The 19,317-nt window shown below is 42.6% G+C and overlaps 1 protein-coding gene across 2 annotated transcripts in view; it reads right to left on the reverse strand.

Moving 5' to 3' along the window:
- Positions 1-1,359: 1,359 nt before the first annotated feature.
- DCTN4 (dynactin subunit 4) overlaps positions 1,360-19,317 on the reverse strand; it is a 778,985-nt gene continuing 761,027 nt past the window's right edge. For both annotated transcript variants that reach the window (XM_044069397.1, XM_044069396.1), the window contains one exon: positions 1,360-4,095. In XM_044069397.1, coding sequence (XP_043925332.1) covers positions 3,882-4,095 — 214 coding nt within the window. In that variant the 3' untranslated portion in view covers positions 1,360-3,881. The remainder of the gene's footprint in view (positions 4,096-19,317) is intronic.

The raw sequence follows: 19,317 nt of genomic DNA on the forward strand, positions 1-19,317 counted from the left end.
ATTTTAAACAATTCCTACAATTAACATTATAAACAATGAACATTTCAACTGCCAACTGTTCCAGTAGTACATCAAAGGCTTGCAAAGGCATTATGAACACTTTTCATCACAAAAGATGTCAACATGTGACTGCTAACTAAAGAAAGGAAAGTAATGTTTGTGCATATGCACAAAGCAAGTGTTCAGAACTGTCAGCTTTCTTGAAGTGCTGCTTGACAGGATACCACCAGCTGTTTCAGTAGTTGCACTGGTAGAGTTCAATGCTCACATTGAGAACAATGGAGAGACCTTGAAGGACATGAATGGAAGGCACACCCTGCCTAAAGAGGATTTGAGCAGCAAACTGCTCTTGAACTTCTGTGGCAGTCACTGACTATCCAAAATAAACTCCATTTCACACACAAGGCTGCTCTCATGACTGCACTTCACATGACAGCACTTTGAGTCAAAGGTTCATAACTGACTTTGTAGATGTGTCATCAAACCTCAGGCTGTATGTTTTAGACACTTCGCTCAAGAGAGTTGCTAGGCTATTTAATGATCATCAGATGGTGATCAGTTTGGTCAAATGGCATGGAAGAAGCCCCAACAATCAGTGAAATAAGATGTAGTTAGGGTACCTTGGGACTGTATGGAAAAGATCTTTATATAGGACAAATTAAACTCTCACCTCTGCAACAGCTTCTCTCACATACTGGGACGATCATGGATGGTAAGTCTGAAAGAACCCTGTTAAAGTCAACACTAGCTGAGGTAGTAGCAAGCACCTGTGGACAAAAGCTGGGTGGTTACTTGTCATGGCAGCAACCCTATGACCTGCTTTTGGAAACAAGAGGCAAGGGAAGCTGTCACATTAATGAAAGAGGCTTTCTGTGCGATATTAGTGGGGGTCTCTCCAGATCTGAACTGCACGTACCGAGAGGATAATCAATTAAGTAAAGGGCTTGAGTGTCACACGATCTGGACAACAAGTGAGGTGGCCTCATACCCACTTCCCAAAGGAGGTACTAGAGACACAGCACACTGAGAAGAGGCCACAGGTCAGACTGAAGAGATGCTCGAGAGATTTCACTACTCAGCTAGAAAAGGAATCCTTCAGGCTAAACTGGAGACTTTTGCTAGGCACAGACACGACTGGTCTTCTCTGCTCATCTTACTGCTACTCTGTCTTCACCAGATGCAGCTTATAAAATGTATGAATAGCATATACAATCATAAGATGTACTTTATAAAAAAGTAAGGAAAAAATCAAAAAAGTACATATACACACACCAAACATCATAAGAGTGTTTTTAGGTTTCCTAAAGTAAGCTACCTGCAAGAATACAAGTCTGTTATGTAAACAAAACACTGAGCACATGAAGTTTTTTGTCTCAGTTTATTTATCTGGTTATCGGTTACATACACTAAGTGAAACCTAACAGTTGAATCACTAGTACAGTACTGTTACTGTACACAATAAAAACGTTTCCTTCCTCCAGTCCACTCCACTTTAAGAAAACTAATACCTAACAGTGGTTATACTTTACTTTTATGTTTCAAGCAAAACAATTCTTGGCCCAAGTTAGTAAGTGTTGACACATATAAATTAGGATGTTTTTGTGCTGCCAGTCTTTGATTTTATGCTGAACATTTAACATTTACTTTCAAGTTAAATGCAGAGATGCTGTTTTAGTTTCAGCAATAATTACCTAAAGCAAGACAAATGAGATTTTGCCAGAATGAGTGCCCAACTAAGGGACACAGCTATGGCAGCATGCAGGCTATGTACAAAAAGTGTCATGAAAACAGCACAGAAACAAACATGGACACCAGTACAGACATGCTAAACCTTGTGTTACATTTTGCTTCAGAAGCCTAAACCACCAGTGCAGATGATCATGATTATGCTTTTTGAGCCTAAAAGGTTTAGAACAGGAAGCAATACAGCTGCAGATTTTAAACTCTATATATTAATGAATAAATACTTTATTACACTTTACAACAAATCTACTCCTATGTCTATATATTTTATAAAGCTATAAGAATTCTCACTTCAGTGATCTGTACTCAGTAAATGAGAATAAATGTTGTAAATTTAAACTGCAATTTGGCACTGCGTAACAAGTTAGTGTACTTCCAAAATAAAATTGCACAACCACTGGAGGAGTCAGTAACAAATGCAAAATGACACAGAAATTCATATCTGGCTGTCACTGTAAAACTATATTAACTAATCTCGTAAGACAACTAGCCTACAAATATGGTTTCCTAGGGACAGCAAGCCACACAAGAAGATTGCAAACTAAGGTACACCGCTAGTCCTAAAATGTCATGGAGATGCAAACACGTTAGTTTACTTCTGTTTTACTACAGCAAAAAAGAGAAAAAAAAGGCAGATCTTTCAGATGAATTCTTCTAGAATACCAAGATACTTATGATACATCAACATGTCAATAAAACAAACTGGACAACATACAGTGCAACCTTCAACTTTTATAAACTTAAGATACCACCTTCTGTGCTGCTACCATTCTTTAATATGGTGTACATTCCTATGTATGCATACACCGTAGGAGTAACAGTGAGACAAATGTGTAAAATACTGGATATTACACATTAATGGTTTAAGATGAACTCCAACTACTGCATTTGTATCCGCACTGCCCCAGTAACAGCTGTGAATAATGCATAGATTTACAAACATGCTTAACACAAAAAATCAGAACCAGTTTTGTGCACAATGGGAACAATAAGCCAAAAACACTGCTGCAAAGATCAGTCTTGGAGCAGAGCCACAACAAATTGGTGTAGTACTACTTGGTGATGTGGCTACTGCTCAGGAACTGAGAAATTCAGCCTACATGTGTAAGTAATTTTAAAACTTATCAAAGCATTTTTTTACATTTTATCAAAAAACAGCTGCTTGCATAAAGGGAAGGCTCCCTATGTGGGATACACAAAAATATTTATCAGCATTTGCAGACAGGATCTCAACAGCTACATGGAATACATTCAATGAATTTGTCTTGTAATATATTCATAAATTACTAAGTACTAATGCACATTTCCCAGAAAACATTCTTACTCCAGCATCTTGGCTAAACTGTTACATTAGGATCAACAATCATATTCCGTTTTCTTCTGTACAGTTGTATAAATGCAGTGCTTTTCAGGCTCTGGGAGTTTGATGATGTATAAATAATACAGCATCAAGCACATTGCTGTCATGTGGTTGATGGCCATTTAACTACAGCAGCATAGCTTCACAGCAGGTGCATGAACAGTGTCATTATAAACTCCAAACAGCTTCCATGGTCAGCCTGAAGTGCTTTTGGTGGTGGCTGGTACAGGATTTACACCTACTGCAATATAAAATAACATACAAATCTAATAACAGCAGGAGATTGGAAATCCAGCCACTAATATCAAACAACAACCATTATTGTGACTGCTTTCACTTTCTAACAAGAAGTCTGGAACCATTCTTTGAATTAATGTGTGCTGTTTCTGGACAAGCAAAATCAATGAATGTATTTTAAGTACAACTACTCTAAAGCTGTTCCATGCAAGGAGACATGGAAAAGGAAGAGTGGTGCAAGAACAACTAAACACAAGAAATGTGCACTACAAACCCTTCTGTGAAAAAAAAAACTGCTTTACCATGTACATCTCTGCACTTATCCTGAACTTCAAACAGCCATATAATTTAATCACATTTTCAAAAACAAAACAGCACCCTAAAGAAAGTTTTTCCTGATATAAGGAACTTTTGCTGTTTACTACAGTCCAAACTTTTCAAGATAACACATCAGTGAATAGCTCTGGCAGCTGGTTTCAATAGGTTCAGCCTAGTGTAGTTTTCTTCGACAAACTGTTACACTGACTATTCTTCTGTGGACCTAAGGTGCAAGCGGACCTAGGGTCAACTCAACATGGTGGTTCAGCCATACTATTTCTGATGTCTGTTCTCCCTCTTCAGTGGGGCGGAGAGAAGTTGCTGGATTTCTGAATTCATGCCTCATTTTAAAGCTCACAATGACATCTCCCTCCTCACGTTGTGGAATCACCTTGATGAAGAATCCAACTTTGTTAGCTTTTCTGAAAGCTATTACACTGGAACAAAAAAAATGTATACACACAAAGAAAATGAATACATTTTCTACATACTTGCATGGAATAAGAAAAAGAGACAAATATAAATGAATCATGCTACTGAACTGATCTTCACTAACAAAACCATAACCCATCATGAGGAAGATAATGTCACTCCGCCTTTATGTTTGTTGGAAAACAATACAGGCAAACATTCTATAGTTATCGACCACTCAAAACTTACTTCAAAGTCCTATGCTTTTTCAACTCCTTGAGTTATAGAATGTGAAACTGAACCTTTAACAATTAAAAGTATGCCTTTCTTCACTGTATATTCATATCTATATTTCAGCAAGTGATTTAACTCTAACTATGAAGCCTGAGTTACCTTGGCACCACAGAAAAGTCAAGGACAATGAGTCCCAAGACATCTCAGTTCTTATACTTCCTTTGTAATTTCACGCTGCTGGAAGTGATTGCTTGAAGCAGCTATTTTTTGAGGGGGGGGGTCCATGCATGACATTAACAGGCAGTTCCATGCTCACAATATTACTGATGGGGTGAAGAAACTGTATAAATGTCTGAGAGTGACAAAAGTACAGTTTTGTACCTACCATAAATGTAGATGTTCGAGTGCTAATACAGCTGTAGTAATCACAGATGGGTTTTCTGCCGTCAGGCGGTCCCTCGGTCGGCCGAATTCCAAAGTCTTGGTCCGGCGTCGGTTGTTGTCGCTTTCTCTTCTGACGTCAGTGAGGCCAAAGTATATAAGACACAGCCGACGCCATGTTCTTCAGTCTTTCTTGCCCCAGATGTCAGGTGCCCCCAGAAGGAAGGCAATATATATAAATAATGCATATATGCAAATACAAGCAATGCAATATAATCCAAAAACAGTGGTAGCAAGCAAATAAAACATAGCAGGATAACCCAGTCAGGTAGTATGAAGAGGTTGTTAGGCCCCATGCCTTTACCAAGTGGGGAAGGAGGGAGGGAAACCTGTACTGCAGCTGTATTAGCACTCGAACATCTACATTTATGGTAGGTACAAAACTGTACTATGTTCATCGTGCATACAGCTGCAGTAATCACAGATGGGTAGAGTCCCAAAGCTATGCACAGGGTGGTAGGTACTAGGAGGAACTGGGTTGAGCCAGAATGCCCTGCAAAACAGCAGTGGCAAAGCCTGCTCTTGTTCTGGAGTATAAAGGTAGGTGGTAGTGTTTTGTGAAGGTATGTACAGAACTCCAAGTGGCTGCCTCCAAAATATCTTTGGTAGGAACTCCTCTGAGGAAGGCTGTAGAGGTAGCTGTGGCCCTGGTGGAGTGAGATCTGATACCTGCAGGAACAGATTTCCCATGATAGGAATAACAAAACCGTATGCAGTGGCCTATCCACTTTGAAATAGTCTGTTTTGTAACTGGCTTCCCTTGAGCCCCTACAGCATAGGACACAAAGAGTTGTTCTGATTTCCTGAAGGACTTTGTTCTATCCAAATAATAACGTAGCTGCCTATGGATGTCTAAAGAGTGTAGCAGCCTTTCCCCTTTGTTTTGAGGATTGGGGTAAAAGGTAGGTAGGTGAATGGCTTGATTTAAAGCTACCCTGGATACCACTTTAGGCATAAATGATGGGTTGGTACGAAGGGAAACCCTGTCCTGATGGAAAATGAGAAAGGGCTGCACCGCCATGAGGGCCTGTAGTTCAGAAACCCTACGAGCTGAAGTGATGGCCAGAAGGAAGGCTGTTTTCCAGGACAAATACTGCAAATCTGTTGCGGCAGCTGGTTCAAAAGGAGGCAATGTTAATTTTTCTAGTATGTAATTAAGATCCCATGCTGGTATTGGTTGCTTCCTTGGTGGTCTAATATTCTTAGCCCCTCTGAGGAACTGTAGTAAGAGTGGGTGAGAAAATAAAGGAGGATCCGTGTTGAATTCTGCAGAAATGGCTGAGGCATGGATTTTTATGGAAGAAAATGAAAGTCCACTGTTCAGCAGCTCAGCTAGATACTGTAATACCGGAGGCAAGTTCAGTTTTCTAGGGTCCTGGCCTCTTTTCTCATTCCAAGAGCAAAACCGCTTCCATTTTGCGGAGTAAGCTTTTCTGGTAGATGGCCTTCTGGCCTCCAAAATGACATCCTGCACCTCCTTGGAGAGTAGGGCCTGTTGTGGTGTTAAGGAATTTTCCATGCAGCGAGATTGAGTGTATTCAGCTAACTGTGAAGAGTTTTGTAGCTGTGCTGAGTCAGCAGAAGAGGCATTAGAGGCAGGGACCAGGGAGGAGTATGTGTTAGGCTCCTCAGGAGTGGGTACCAGTGTTGCCTTGGCCAATCTGGAGCAATCAGTATCATCTTCGGTTTGTCTGTTCTTGCTTTCAAAAGCACCTTGGGCAGAAGAGGCAGAGGTGGGAATGCGTACACTGTCCATGCTGTCCAACTGAATGAAAGGGCATCCACTCTCCAGGCCTTTGGATGAAAGGTCCTCGAACAAAACTTTTCCAATTGATGATTCCTGTGGGAGGCAAAAAGATCTATGTATGGCCTCCCCCATGCTTGGATTATTTCTGCAAACACCTGAGGATGTAACTTCCATTCGTGTGGATCTGTCATATTTCTGCTTAGATTGTCTGCCAGTGTGAATTCCAATCCTGGCAAGTACTGTGCTTGAAGTTCGATTTGTCTTTCCAGAGCCAAGTTCCAAAGAGTCATGGCTAGTCTGCACAAGGGGTATGAATGTGTTCCTCCTTGTTTGTTTATGTACCACATTACCATGGTGTTGTCTGTTCTTATCAGTAATTGTCCTGGATGCAGGAAGTCCTTGAAAGCTGTAAATGCATTTATTACTGCTAGCATTTCTTTTTGATTGATGTGAAGGTGCTTTTCCTTTTGGGACCATTTGCCCTGAATGCACCTGTCCATCATGTGCGCCCCCCAGGCTTAGTCTGAGGCGTCTGTGGTTATGACTTGCTTTGCTTGAGGCTTGCAAAATGAGAGGCCTGTGTTTGCTTGACATGCTTGGGCCCACCATAGAAATTCCTTTTGCAAACATGGAATTATTGGTATTATTGTTTCCAAACTGTGACTGTGTTGAGACCATAGGTTTTTTAGGTACCATTGAAGTTTCCTCATATGCAGCTTTGCACATGTAATTAGAAGAATGCAAGATGCCATGAATCCCAGAGCCTGCAGGATTTTCCTTGCAGTAAGCCTGGTACTTTTTTCTAGTGTTTTGAAGTACTGAGATAGTTGCCCCTGTTTTTCTGGTGTAAGGTAGGCCATCTGGGTGTTTGTGTCCAAGTTGGCACCCAGGAAAGTGATTTTCTTAGATGGTGTTAGCCTTGATTTCTCCTTGTTGATTGTATATCCCAGAGAAAGCTGTAACCGTGTCACATATGCCAGATGTTCCAGAAGTATGTGCTTGCTGTCCGCTTGGATCAGGCAGTCGTCCAGATAAGGGTAAATTTGTATCCCTTGAAGTCTGCAGTAGGCAATCACTGATGCCAGGCACTTTGTGAATACTCTGGGCGCAGTAGATAAGCCAAAGGGCAATGCAGAGAATTGATAGTGGATTGAACCTGCAAGAAATCTGAGGTATCTTCTGCAGCTTTGTCTGATTGGGACATGCAGGTATGCCTCCTTGAGGTCCAATGTTACCAGCCAAAACTCCTTGCCCAACATGGGAAGAAGCTGCTGTAATGTGAGCATCTTGAATTTTGGTACGAGTAGAAATGTGTTTAGGATGGATAAGTCCAAAATGGGTCTCCAGTCGGTTCCTTTTCTTGGTACCAGAAAAAGTCTTGAATAAAAACCTTGACCTTGTTGGTGAGTAGGTACCTCTTGAATAGCCCTCATGCTTATGAGCTTTGAAATTTGCAATTGTGCCTCTGCCCTTTGATTTTGTGGCAGGTTTGGCATGCCTCTCATTTTTGGAAGAGTGTTGAATTGAAATTTGTAGCCTCTGTTTATAATGCCCAGGATCCATTTGTCTGTTGTGACAATATGCCAATTGCTTGCAAATAATGCTAATTTCCCTCCCAAAGGTGCTGCCAGCTGAGACCTGCTTGGCATGGAAATGAGGGAGTCATTGGGTTTGCTTCCTGTATTGTTGTGCACTGTCTTCGCCACCTCTTGGTGCTGGAGTTTGCCATTGTCGGCCTCTATATGATCCTTGTGATTGCCCTCTGCCCCTTGTGCGTCTGTATCTACCTCTTTGGGGCTTGTCAGAGGCTGGAAAGGACCAGTTTTTTTGAAGGCCAATTTCTGCTAAAACGTGGCGGTTGGACCTGTAAGAAAGCTTTGACAGTTTGCATAGATTTGGCTTTTTCTTCCATTTTCCGTAGTATCTCCTCAGCATTAGTACCAAACAGCACATCCTTTTGTAAAGGGGCATCTAGAAGTTTAGCTTTCACATGATCAGGTAAATTTTGTTCCCTAAGCCAGGCATGTCTGCGAATGACTGATCCTGTAGCAGCCGCTCTACTTGAGGCCTCTAGGGCATCATAACCACATTGTAAGGTGTGTTTACCCACTTGCTCTGCACTATGTATCATATCCTGTAACTCCTTTAAATCTGGTTGTTCAGGTTGAGACATTTTGTTCCTTAATTGTGATAACAGGAACTGTTGATATTTAAGCATATGAAACTGACAATTTAAAGCCCTCATGGCTAGGTTGGCCGAGGTATATACCTTTTTTCCCCACCTTTCTAAAGATCTTGATTCCCTTTCTGCAGGAAGTGGATTCTTGGCAGTGGAGGCCTTCAATCCCTTGGGGCCTTGTGAAATGGTTTCAGGGTCAGCATTATGGCTTTTGAAGAGAAATTGGTGAGAGCTGGGTACTCTGTAATACCTATCAGGTTTGACTGGTGCAGGAGGCAGAGAATCCGGGTTAAGACAAGCCTCCAAATAGACATCATCCAGTATGTCCAAAACAGGGGGTATAGCCAGAGGTCTGTGTTGAGGTAACAAAAGAAATTCCCTAAGTCTTTTCTTGGAATCTGAAAAGTCTTGGCCTTCCCAATGGAAGTGTTCCCTCAAGGTGTGCAAGGTTTCCCCAAAGGAAAAATCCTCAGGGGGGGATACAGAAGGAATGGACTGTTCTGCATCCGAATCCTCAAAAGGAGAGTAAGAGTGTTCCTCTGCATCAGAATGTTCTGATAAAATGGATCCCTGATCAGAAGAGGGAGAATCTTCCTCCACTCTGGGTCTCTTGTCTGGAGGGGGTTGAGAACCTCTGATAAGAGTAATTAAATCCTCAGCCATTTTAAGCATCTGTTTTTTAGGCATAGGACCTGGAGATGGGCCCTGTGCAACAGGCCTCGTGGGATGCCTGGCTGCTTTGGATTTAGTAAAGGCCTTAATTGAAAAAGAAGATGAGGGCCTAAATACACCATGGGTGGAAGTGGACCTGTCCACATTAGTAGGCTCAACATTAGCCGAGGCTTCGGTTGTAGTCTGGGAAAGGGCCGAGGACCCAGCGGTCTCGGGTACAGAGAACACCGCCAAAGGAGTTTCGTCGGTAGTCAGGGACTGCAAAGGCGTCTCGCTGAGAACCGGACCACGTGTAGCCTGTTTTGGCGTGGTGTTGGCGGGGACCGCGGGCCTTGCATGTCGGTCCTTTTCCTTGCGTTTTTTGGACAAAACGGTAGTCGGAGTGTCCGACGACATTTTATAATCAAAAGCTTTACCAAAATAGTGCTGGGCGAACTCCGCCCGACGCTTAATAGTGCGTTTATTGAAGGTAGCGCAAAAATGACAGCCCGAGACGTCGTGGTCTGGGCCCAAACAAGGTATGCAGAGGGAATGGAAATCCTTATGCGCTATTTGCTTCCCACAAGAAATACAATTATTAACTTTTTCTGACATCGGTCTGAGGCAAGAAAAGTTTCCCCAACGGGGTACTTAGCTTTAATGAAGACTTCGGTTTCCAAAATATTCGTAATTCAGGAGCTGGCCGACCGGCACTTGCGAACTGCTTCTGCTTCGGGCACCGCGCGGCAAAAAAGACTGAAGAACATGGCGTTGGCTGTGTCTTATATACTCTGGCCTCACTGACGTCAGAAGAGAAAGCGACAACAACCGACGCCGGACCAAGACTTTGGAATTCGGCCGACCGAGGGACCGCCTGACAGCAGAAAACCCATCTGTGATTACTGCAGCTGTATGCACGATGAACATCTGACATTTGTTTTGTGGCCATTTGTTGCTTCACTTTCACCACAAATATCCCAACGATATAAAAAGACAGGGATCTTTTTTATTGATGGGGGGGGGGGTAAGGGAGGCAAGCTGTGTGTAAAGGCAAAGTGCAGTTACTTTATCATTGCTAAATGACCACAGATATGGCTTGTTAGGAGGCAGGGCACATGTTTATAAGCAATGAGCTGAAATACATTACTGAGGCCTCTGTATCTTTCACTTTCTTCACAATGAAATGTCAGAAATGTGCACAGAAAGGAGGTGGTATTTTTGGGGCCATATTTGTTAAAATAAAAGTACAGCATCACTGTACAACAATAAACGAGATGGCTAGTTTGGAAACGGTATATTTGTATCTGACAGCATCAAGTTGAAATACACTACTGTGGACATTTAGTTCATTTTCATTACAGTATAACATAACAGGTGTATAAAGATAATCAAAAATTAGAAGGTGACTATTTTCCAAGGATAGGGGCGAAGAGGTATGCTATACCTGAAAGCACAGTGCAGTTACAAGATCACTGCTGAATGTCATTTATCAGGACAGTCTTTGTGTCTGAAAATAACATGGTGAAATACATTTCTGTCAGCATTAGGTCTTTCAATTTCTTTTCAGTGAGACATCTGAAATGTACGAAAATGTTCATCTCTTTTGGGGTTGGAACCAGGCTAAGGATAACTACATGACTGTTGATATTGCTCATCTGTGGAGCAATGTATGTGTAACAGAGGAATGAGCTTTATTTGATTTGATCTTATGAGTAAGGCCATGAGTTAGTAAACATTGAAAAACAGAGTGCAGAATATGTACACACAAAGGTGCTTATATGCAAAACAGTAACATTCACAGAACATGAATGAAAGCACCAATAATATTATATAATGCAATTATAAACTATACACACGAATATATACAAATCAAAAATAAGTTTCATAGAGAGTAGCAGAATTTTCAAAACATTAAAATATTTTTTCTGTGTTTTTGCCCCATTGCTTGCCAACCATGAACTTCCTGCCCCCCCCTGCACATACCAAAATCAGGCATGGCCCATTTGTTCTCTTTCCCAGGGATTCACTCAAGATCAGGGAGAGAGCTGCCTACAGGAAACCTTCATTCACGAAGCAGTGAAGATGCTTTAGTCCCAGCAATGAAGGTTCCTGCAATGGGATTTATATTATAAGAACGAAGTTTTACAACTTCGAACACCATATGAGCGAAGTTGTAAAATATCTAAACCAAAATAAAAGATGTAAAAATAAAAGAAAAACCTACCTGATCACTCTGAGCAGGGGGACAAGCCCAACTGCAACCTCCACACCCCCGCTACTTAAATCTACCAACTCCGAGATTGCACTACGTTGAAGTAAAGGGAAGAACTCCCTAAGGCAATCTCCATTCACACTTGCGAGGTTTTAAATATTCGACCATTTGGTGTTGCCCATATGGTGTTCGAATATTTAAAACTTTGTTCTTATAATACAGACCCCCCTGTAATGACCTAAACCCACCCAATGCGGTAGATGGTGTAATCTGTATCACTGTGGTGGCCCGCAATGCTTTCCCCAGGTAGCTGCACACTCTTAATAAAGGCTGCCACCTGGCAGTACCTTGGTGAGTCTAGTGGCAGCAGTCAAGCCACACATTTGGGTCCCTGCCTTTTCTCTTAGTGAGTGGGCAGTGCCAAGCTGGCTCCATCACCCCCAGGATGGGTATACATTCCCCCACCAGTTCTGTTAGGTTCCTGAGGCACTAATTAAGCTGAAGTCACCAGGGCAATACTTCGTATTTTATCGCTGTATGGCACATGAACTGGCAAATATTAACTATTTTGACAAATAACTAAAACTAATGTACGCATGGAAACAGTAAAGGATGAAAAGTGCAACCGTGAACAAAAAAGCAAGTGTACGTAGGAAAGTAGGGCAAAAATATAAGCAGGAGAATAAAGCTTTACAGTGAGTATGAGAACAGATAAAAAGAATTAGTAATGAAAAGCAAAAGTGTGAGTAGCACATAAGTATAAGCACAGGTATATGCCACTTAACGTCTTTCTGCACAACATCCAACTGCATTTACATCCATACTGTTGTATCTCTCTCTCTCTCCCTTTTATGCACCATGTGATACACTGGGCCATGAGCACCTTTCAGCACTCATTGTTTCTGCAGCAGTTATAGGTTTTACGAACTGAGGTTGGTAGCACCTTTCAGCACTTGTTGTTTCTGTAGCAGTTACGGATTTTATGAGCTCAGGTTGCTAGCCCAAGGCCCAACTCTCCTTGGAAGATGCAACACACATTCGCATGCACACACTCACACCTAGGCCAATTCAGTGCGTGTCTAATCCACCTACTGGATGTCTTTGGAATGTGGGAGAAAACCCACGTGAATGCAGGGAGGACATGCACACTCTGCACATAAGGCACTCCAGTCAAGAATCAAACCATAGAACCTCATGCTGTGAGAAGACCATGCCGTTACACCACTGCTCCACCCTCCATACTGTACTAAGCGGACATAAATGGGGTCAGACATTGTGCAGAAGAATGTTCTATGGGATAAAACCTATCCAAGATGTTAAACAGCGGATACCTGTAGAACATAATATTAGCTACAAACTAATTTGGGGGAATGAAACTCACAACAATCCATCTCAAAAGAAAGCAACACTGAAGTAGAACTACTTAACAAATGTATCTGTTTAATAGAGAGGAGTCAATTATCCATAATCTCTGAAACAATTACAAGAAAATACTTCTTTAAATAATCCATCATGTTTTTCCTAAAGGAAGAACAGTTTGTTTCATTCCTTATATTCTCTGGCAGGTGGTTTCAGTTAGCAGAGACAATTTGCCTGAAGCCCTTCCCATCTACTATTTTCACAGACTGAGGTCTCAGCATGGGTAAAGATCTTATAAGAATATTTCTCAAGTCATTCAGAACGTTCCTAATAGTCTGTGTCTTAATGATGGGAAACACCAATTCCTCAAAAGACTGAAAGTTAATGTTGATAGCAATATAATATATCTGCTAGCTAGCTGACATTTTGTATTGCAAGGTAGTGGTGCTCAATGTAATGGCAAGTGTAGAAAGTCTGCAGATTTTGTTAATGACAACTGGACACAGAACTGAATATTTAGACCAAAATTAAGAGGAATTGGTGGATGGGTATATTCTAGCTTGAGAATACTCCTTGCTATGCCTCTTCTACAGTACAGAGTAAGAGGGATAAGTGTTAACAGCCCATTAGTTGTGCTGTTCCCTTGCCAACCATCAAGTGTGTAAATCCTGAAGCAGGGGGGAAAGTCTAACCACAACCCTCAAATTTTGGGGTCATTTCTAGTTGAATGTTTATATTTTTCTGGTGTAAGTAACTCCTCCTTGTCCTTATGGGAGTGCTGTTACCAGCTGCACCAGTCCAGCACACCAAGAACAGTAAATGTAACTCTAAAATAAGCAGCCATGACTTAAATGTTTGATAGCTATGAGTAAAAATTAAAGTTATGTACTCACCCTAACTATGGATCTGTTGTCCATTTTCATTCTTCTTCAACATATGGGTTACAGATTTGATATGGCCGCATTCCACTGACTTTGAATCCAAGTCTTGAGTTTCTCCCTCTACACATAATGCCCTAGTCCACCCACAATACATCAGACTGAATTTGCTGCTAAAACATCTTAAAATATAAAAAGGGAAACAGAACAGTAACAGAACCAGGGCTCAAACCTGGAACAACAGGTTCCAAAAAGTCCATCAGGTCACTTCAGACAATGACAGGAAGGGGGGAGGTGGTAGGAAAGTTGAAGAATAAAAATGGACAACACAGATGCATTGTTATGGTGAGTACATAACTAATATCTGACGCTGTCCTTTTCATTCTTCCTCAACATATGGGACAGGATCGCCAGTTATGTGAATCTTGGAGTCCCTTGTAGAAAGGTATTATGGAGAACTGCTGAACCAAAAGCAACCCTGTTTCTGGAAATTAGACATATTTGTAATGAGTAATGAAGGTATGAGCATTAGACCATGTGGCTGCTACACAAATATCATCAACGGAAGAGCTAGACCAGAATGCAGATGATGTGGCCATGGATCTAGCTGAATAAGCCTTAGGTGGTTTTGGTTTGTAGAGAATTTGCTGTGAATATATCAAGAAAATGCAATTAGTTATCTATTTGGCCAAGGTAACTTTAGAAATTGGAGATCCCTGCCTCCTTGGTGAAAAATAAACAAAAAACTGGTCTGTTTTTCTGAAAAATGTTGTTCTATGTAAACAGAAACATAGCTGTCTCTGTACATCTAAAAGATGTAACATCTTCTCCCTTATTTGAAAATTTAGGAAAGAAGACTAGTAAGTGAATGGTTTGATTTATGTTTAATTCAGAGGCTACTACTGGTAGGAAGGAAGGACTGCTTCGTAAGGTAGCTCTAACTTTGTGAAAAATAATTTAAGGGGGGGGGGGGGTGGATGAAACAGCTTGGAGTTCAGAAATGTAATAGCAACTAAGAAGACTTTTCCAAGACAGAAATTTTAAATCTGAAGATTCAAAGGGTTCTTGAGTCAATCCTTGAAGTACTAATGTTAAATCCCATGGGGATGAAGGATCTTTCACTGGAGGTCTGAGCAAGTGGGTACCCTTGAGGTAAGTCTTGCACAACTTAGAAGCAGCCAAGCAAGAAACATGGTCTCCTGAGTAAAAATATGATGTGGCTGCCAACTGTACTTTGACTGTGGAAAAACTACCACCTTCCTTAAAAAAAGAGAAGCTAAAAATTCCAACACTGAAGAAATAGGGACAGTAAAAGGATCAATGTCATTTTTCAGGGCCTAAAATGAGAATCTTTTCCATTTACTCTTACAAATCTTCTTAGTAGACTCTTTCGGGGAGGACAAAAGTATATGATGAACCAGAGAAGAAAACCTGGGCTATCTCACTATTAATGGAACTTGAGAATCCATGCAGTCAGTCTGAGGCCTGGGATATTGGGCTGCTTCATCTCTGAGGGATGAGACAGAAGGTCTGGGCTGGGGTCCTGTACCCCAGGAGGATAAAGAACATCAGACCAAAGCAAGGCGAACCACTCCTGGCAAGGCCAAAAAGGAGCAATGAGTACAACAGAGTTCTTCAACTAACTGGCTTTCTAAGAATTTTGAAATAAGAGCTACTGGAGATAGGTGTAAAGGAGACTGTCACTCCCCTGAGGGGGGGGTCAGGGCAAAGTACCTGCAGAATTTGTTGTTGTGGAGAGATGCAAAACGATCACAGCAAGGTTGGCCTCAACGATGGAAAATCACCACTGATTGACAGACCACTCATGAGGTAACAGAATGGACCTGCTGAGTTTGTCTGCCAGTATGCTGGATTTCCCTGGAATGTGCGTTGCCACTACAAAGCAGAAGAATAGAAGGAGGTCGCCATTGCCACACTCTTACAGCTTCATGCTAGAGGGGGAAGATTGAGTTCCCCCTTATTTATTTATGTAACAGACCACAGACATGTTGTTGGTTGAATCCCAATAGTCCACAGAGGGAGAACACCTTGAAAGGCCTGCAACACTAGTAGGACTGCTCTCATCTCTAGGACACTGATGTGCGAATTGTTCTCTTAGGGGGACCACATGCCTTGGACCATCCTTCACAAGAAATTGCCCCCCTCCGCATCCCAGCTCAGAGGCATCTGTGGTCATTGTAGCCATTGGGAAGACAGAACAAAGGGTGACCTACAAAAATGGCGTCCAAATGGATCAACCAATGAAGATGGTTTCTACATACCTGAGTAAGTTTGCCTGGAAAGGACAGAGGATGTAGAACAGACCACTAAACAGCCAGAATCCACTGTAGAACACGCATATAGTAACATGCTAATGGGACTAATACTACAGAACCTGCCATGGAACCGAGACCCTGAAAAACAAGTCTGGCTGGAGGAACAGGATGAGAAAATCTGTTGCATCTCGAACTTAATTGTATCTATAAAATTACGAGGCAGAGAAGCAATCTGACTTATTGTGTTTAAATGAGCACCAATAAACTCCAGGTTCTGTACTGGTTTGTAGTTTGGATTTGATAATGTTGACTGTAATGTCTAGAGTTTGGAAAAGTTGTGAGTATATAGTCCATGGACTGTTGTAGAAGATGCCTGGCTAGGGGTGCTGAGGAGCCATTCATCTAAGTATGGAACACTGGAATTCCTGCAGTCTGAGGTGAGCTGTCACCACCACCATACATTTGGTAAACACCCTGGGGGCTGTGGTGAGTCCAAAGGTCATGGCTCTGAACTGATAGTGTCTGGCTCCATCCCAAAGAATAAGTATCTTTGGGAGCATCTGCTAATTCTGATATAATAGTACACATCCTGAAGATTGATTACGCACATCCAATCGTCCTTGTGTAAAAGAGGTAGAATGGACTGAACCGTGACTATTTGGAATGTTTATTTCCTCACATAATAGTTCAGATTGCTTAGATCCAAAATTGCTCTCAGGTCCCTTGTCTTTTTTTGGCACTAACATGAACTTGGTCTGATGGGACCTCCTGGATGACTCTTCTGTCCAGTAGCTTTAGAATCTCTTGAGCTGCAGCTTCTCTCTGACTGGGTGGAATATTGTGAAGCTTTCTTTTGGTTGGGGGAGTCTGGAAAAATGGTATGAAATAACCTCTGGTTATTATTTGTAGCACCCAAGAATCTTTTGTTATTGTAGCCCAGGCATCTGGGTGCAAGGACAAATGTCCCCTGACTGCCTCCAAAGGTGAGCAGTTGGGCAGCCCTTCAGAAGCATTGAAAGGGTCTATCCGGGAAGGAATTCCAGAAACCCTGGTTTTGCAGGCCTCCTCTGTCACGGGGACAGTGTCTTACATTTGAACTCCATCCTCTGCCCACCCATGAAGGAGATGTCTCCATGTGAATCCTGGAAAGATCCCTGGGATTTATGAAACCGCATTTTCTTGCTTCTTCCTTGACTCCACGAAAAGGATTGCTGAGGGGTAGAAAAGCAAATACCTACGGCAGACAGGGTCTTTCCTTCTTGTTCACTGTGGGAAAAGTACAGCCGTGCACACTTACCAGTAATGTAGATGTTTTGAGTGTATTCACTGTTGCAGTCATCCCATTTGGGTTATCCCTGCCAGGGTAGCCCTCAGCCGGCCAGAATACAAGAGACTTAGTATTTCTGCATCGGTTGCTGTCGCTTGAGGACTGATGTCAGGTCGGCAGTGGTATAAAGTAAGGCAGCCGATGGCATTACATCAGTTTTTCTTGCCCTAACCTGTCAAGTGCCCCCAAAGTAGGAGGCCAGGTTCTGGTGGAAGAACCACACCAGTGGAAAATAAATACCAATATGTCCCTTGTAAGGAAAGGAGAACAACAAGGAAAAAAAGGTAATAAAAGGAGAAAGAGAATAAAGGGGGATGGAGGGAGGGAAACCAGGACTGCAACAGTGAATACACTCGAACATCTACATTTATGGTAAGTATACACAACTGTACTATGTTCTTCATGTTTTACTGTTGCAGTCATCACATTTGGGTAGATTCCCAAAGCTGAGGAAATGGGTGGAGGCAGTCAAGGAAACTAGGGGCTGGCTAGGATGCCCTGCAAGAAAGCAGAACGCAAACCCTGCCCTGGATTCGGAGAAGACAGGCAGGTGGTAATGCTTGGCAAAAGTGTGAAAGGATGTCCAGGTGGCAGCCTCCAGGATGTCACTGGTAGGGACTCCTCTGAGGAAAGCTGCAGAGGTGGAGGCTGCTCGCTTTGCCTTCTGGCCCTGTAGCAAGGCTAACCAGCAATTGATCAGACCTTCTGAAGGATTTAGTCCTGTCCAGATAGAATCTGAGCTGTCTGTGCACATCTAGAGAGTGAAGAATCTTTCCCCCCCTTGTTCTGGGGATTAGGGAATAAGGTGGGCAAATGAATGGATTGGTTGAGTGCCACATTGGACACCACCTTGGGCATGAAGGATGGGTTAGTCCTGAGGGATACCATGTCTGCATGGAAGAAGATGAAGGGTTCCACAGCCATGAGTGCTTGGAGCTCAGAGACTCTTCTCAGTGAAGTGATGGCCAGAAGGAATGCTGTCTTCCAGGAGAGAAATTTTAGGTCTGCAGAAGAAGCTGGTTCGAAAGGAGGCAGGGTGAGCTTTTTAAAGACAAAGTTAAGGTCCCAAGCTGGTGTTGGTGCCCTTCTGGGGGTCTCAAGTTGCAAGCCCCTCTGAGGAACTGTTTGATCAAAGGGTGTGAGAAAAGGGGCTGCTCAGTGGGAAAATGAGCAGAAATAGCAGAGGCATGAATTTTTATAGAGGAGAAAGAGAGACCACTGTGTAGTAGGTCATTAAGTAATCCAGGATGGAGGGTTGTGCCATACTGGCACCTTTAGCCTTTATTCAGGTGCAGAACCTTTTCCATTTATCTGCATAAGACTTTCTGGTGCTAGGACGTCTGGCCTCATGGATAACATCCAGAACCTGTTTACTGAGGATAGCAGATTGGTTCGGGGTTAGGGAATAAGCCAAGCTGCCAAACTGAGTGTCTGCAATTGGCGATGCAAGATTTCCCCTTCCCTCTGGGTCAGGAGGTTTGGAATCTGGGGAAGATGGCATGGAGGCAGTGGGGACAGGCTGCACAGCAAGGGTTACCAGTGTTGTCGGGGCCAGTCTGGAGCTATAAGAATGGTCCTTGGTTTTTCCTCCCTTATTTTGATCAGTACCCTGGGGATGAGAGGTAGGGGAGGAAAGGCATAGACTGATAAACTGACCCAGGGGAAGGACAGGTCTTCCACTTTTCAAGCCATGCAGTGATGCTCCCTGGTGTAGAATTTGCTGAGCTGATGGTTGGTGTGGGAGGCAAAGAGGTCGACCTTCAGGGTTCCCCATTTCTGAGTTATTAGGGTGAAGGTATTTCTGTTGAGTTGCCACTCATGTGGGTCCAGAAGGAGTCTGCTTAATTGGTCTGCCAGAGAGTTGAGAGAGCCTGGTAGGTATTGTTCTAACAGGTATATTTGCATAGAAGAGGCTGTGAGCCAAAGGGTCATGGGCAGCCTGCA

This window comes from Protopterus annectens, chromosome 4.part0 (assembly GCF_019279795.1).
Source record: "Protopterus annectens isolate FY-2018-M chromosome 4.part0, PAN1.0, whole genome shotgun sequence".
NCBI lineage: Eukaryota > Metazoa > Chordata > Ceratodontiformes > Protopteridae > Protopterus > Protopterus annectens.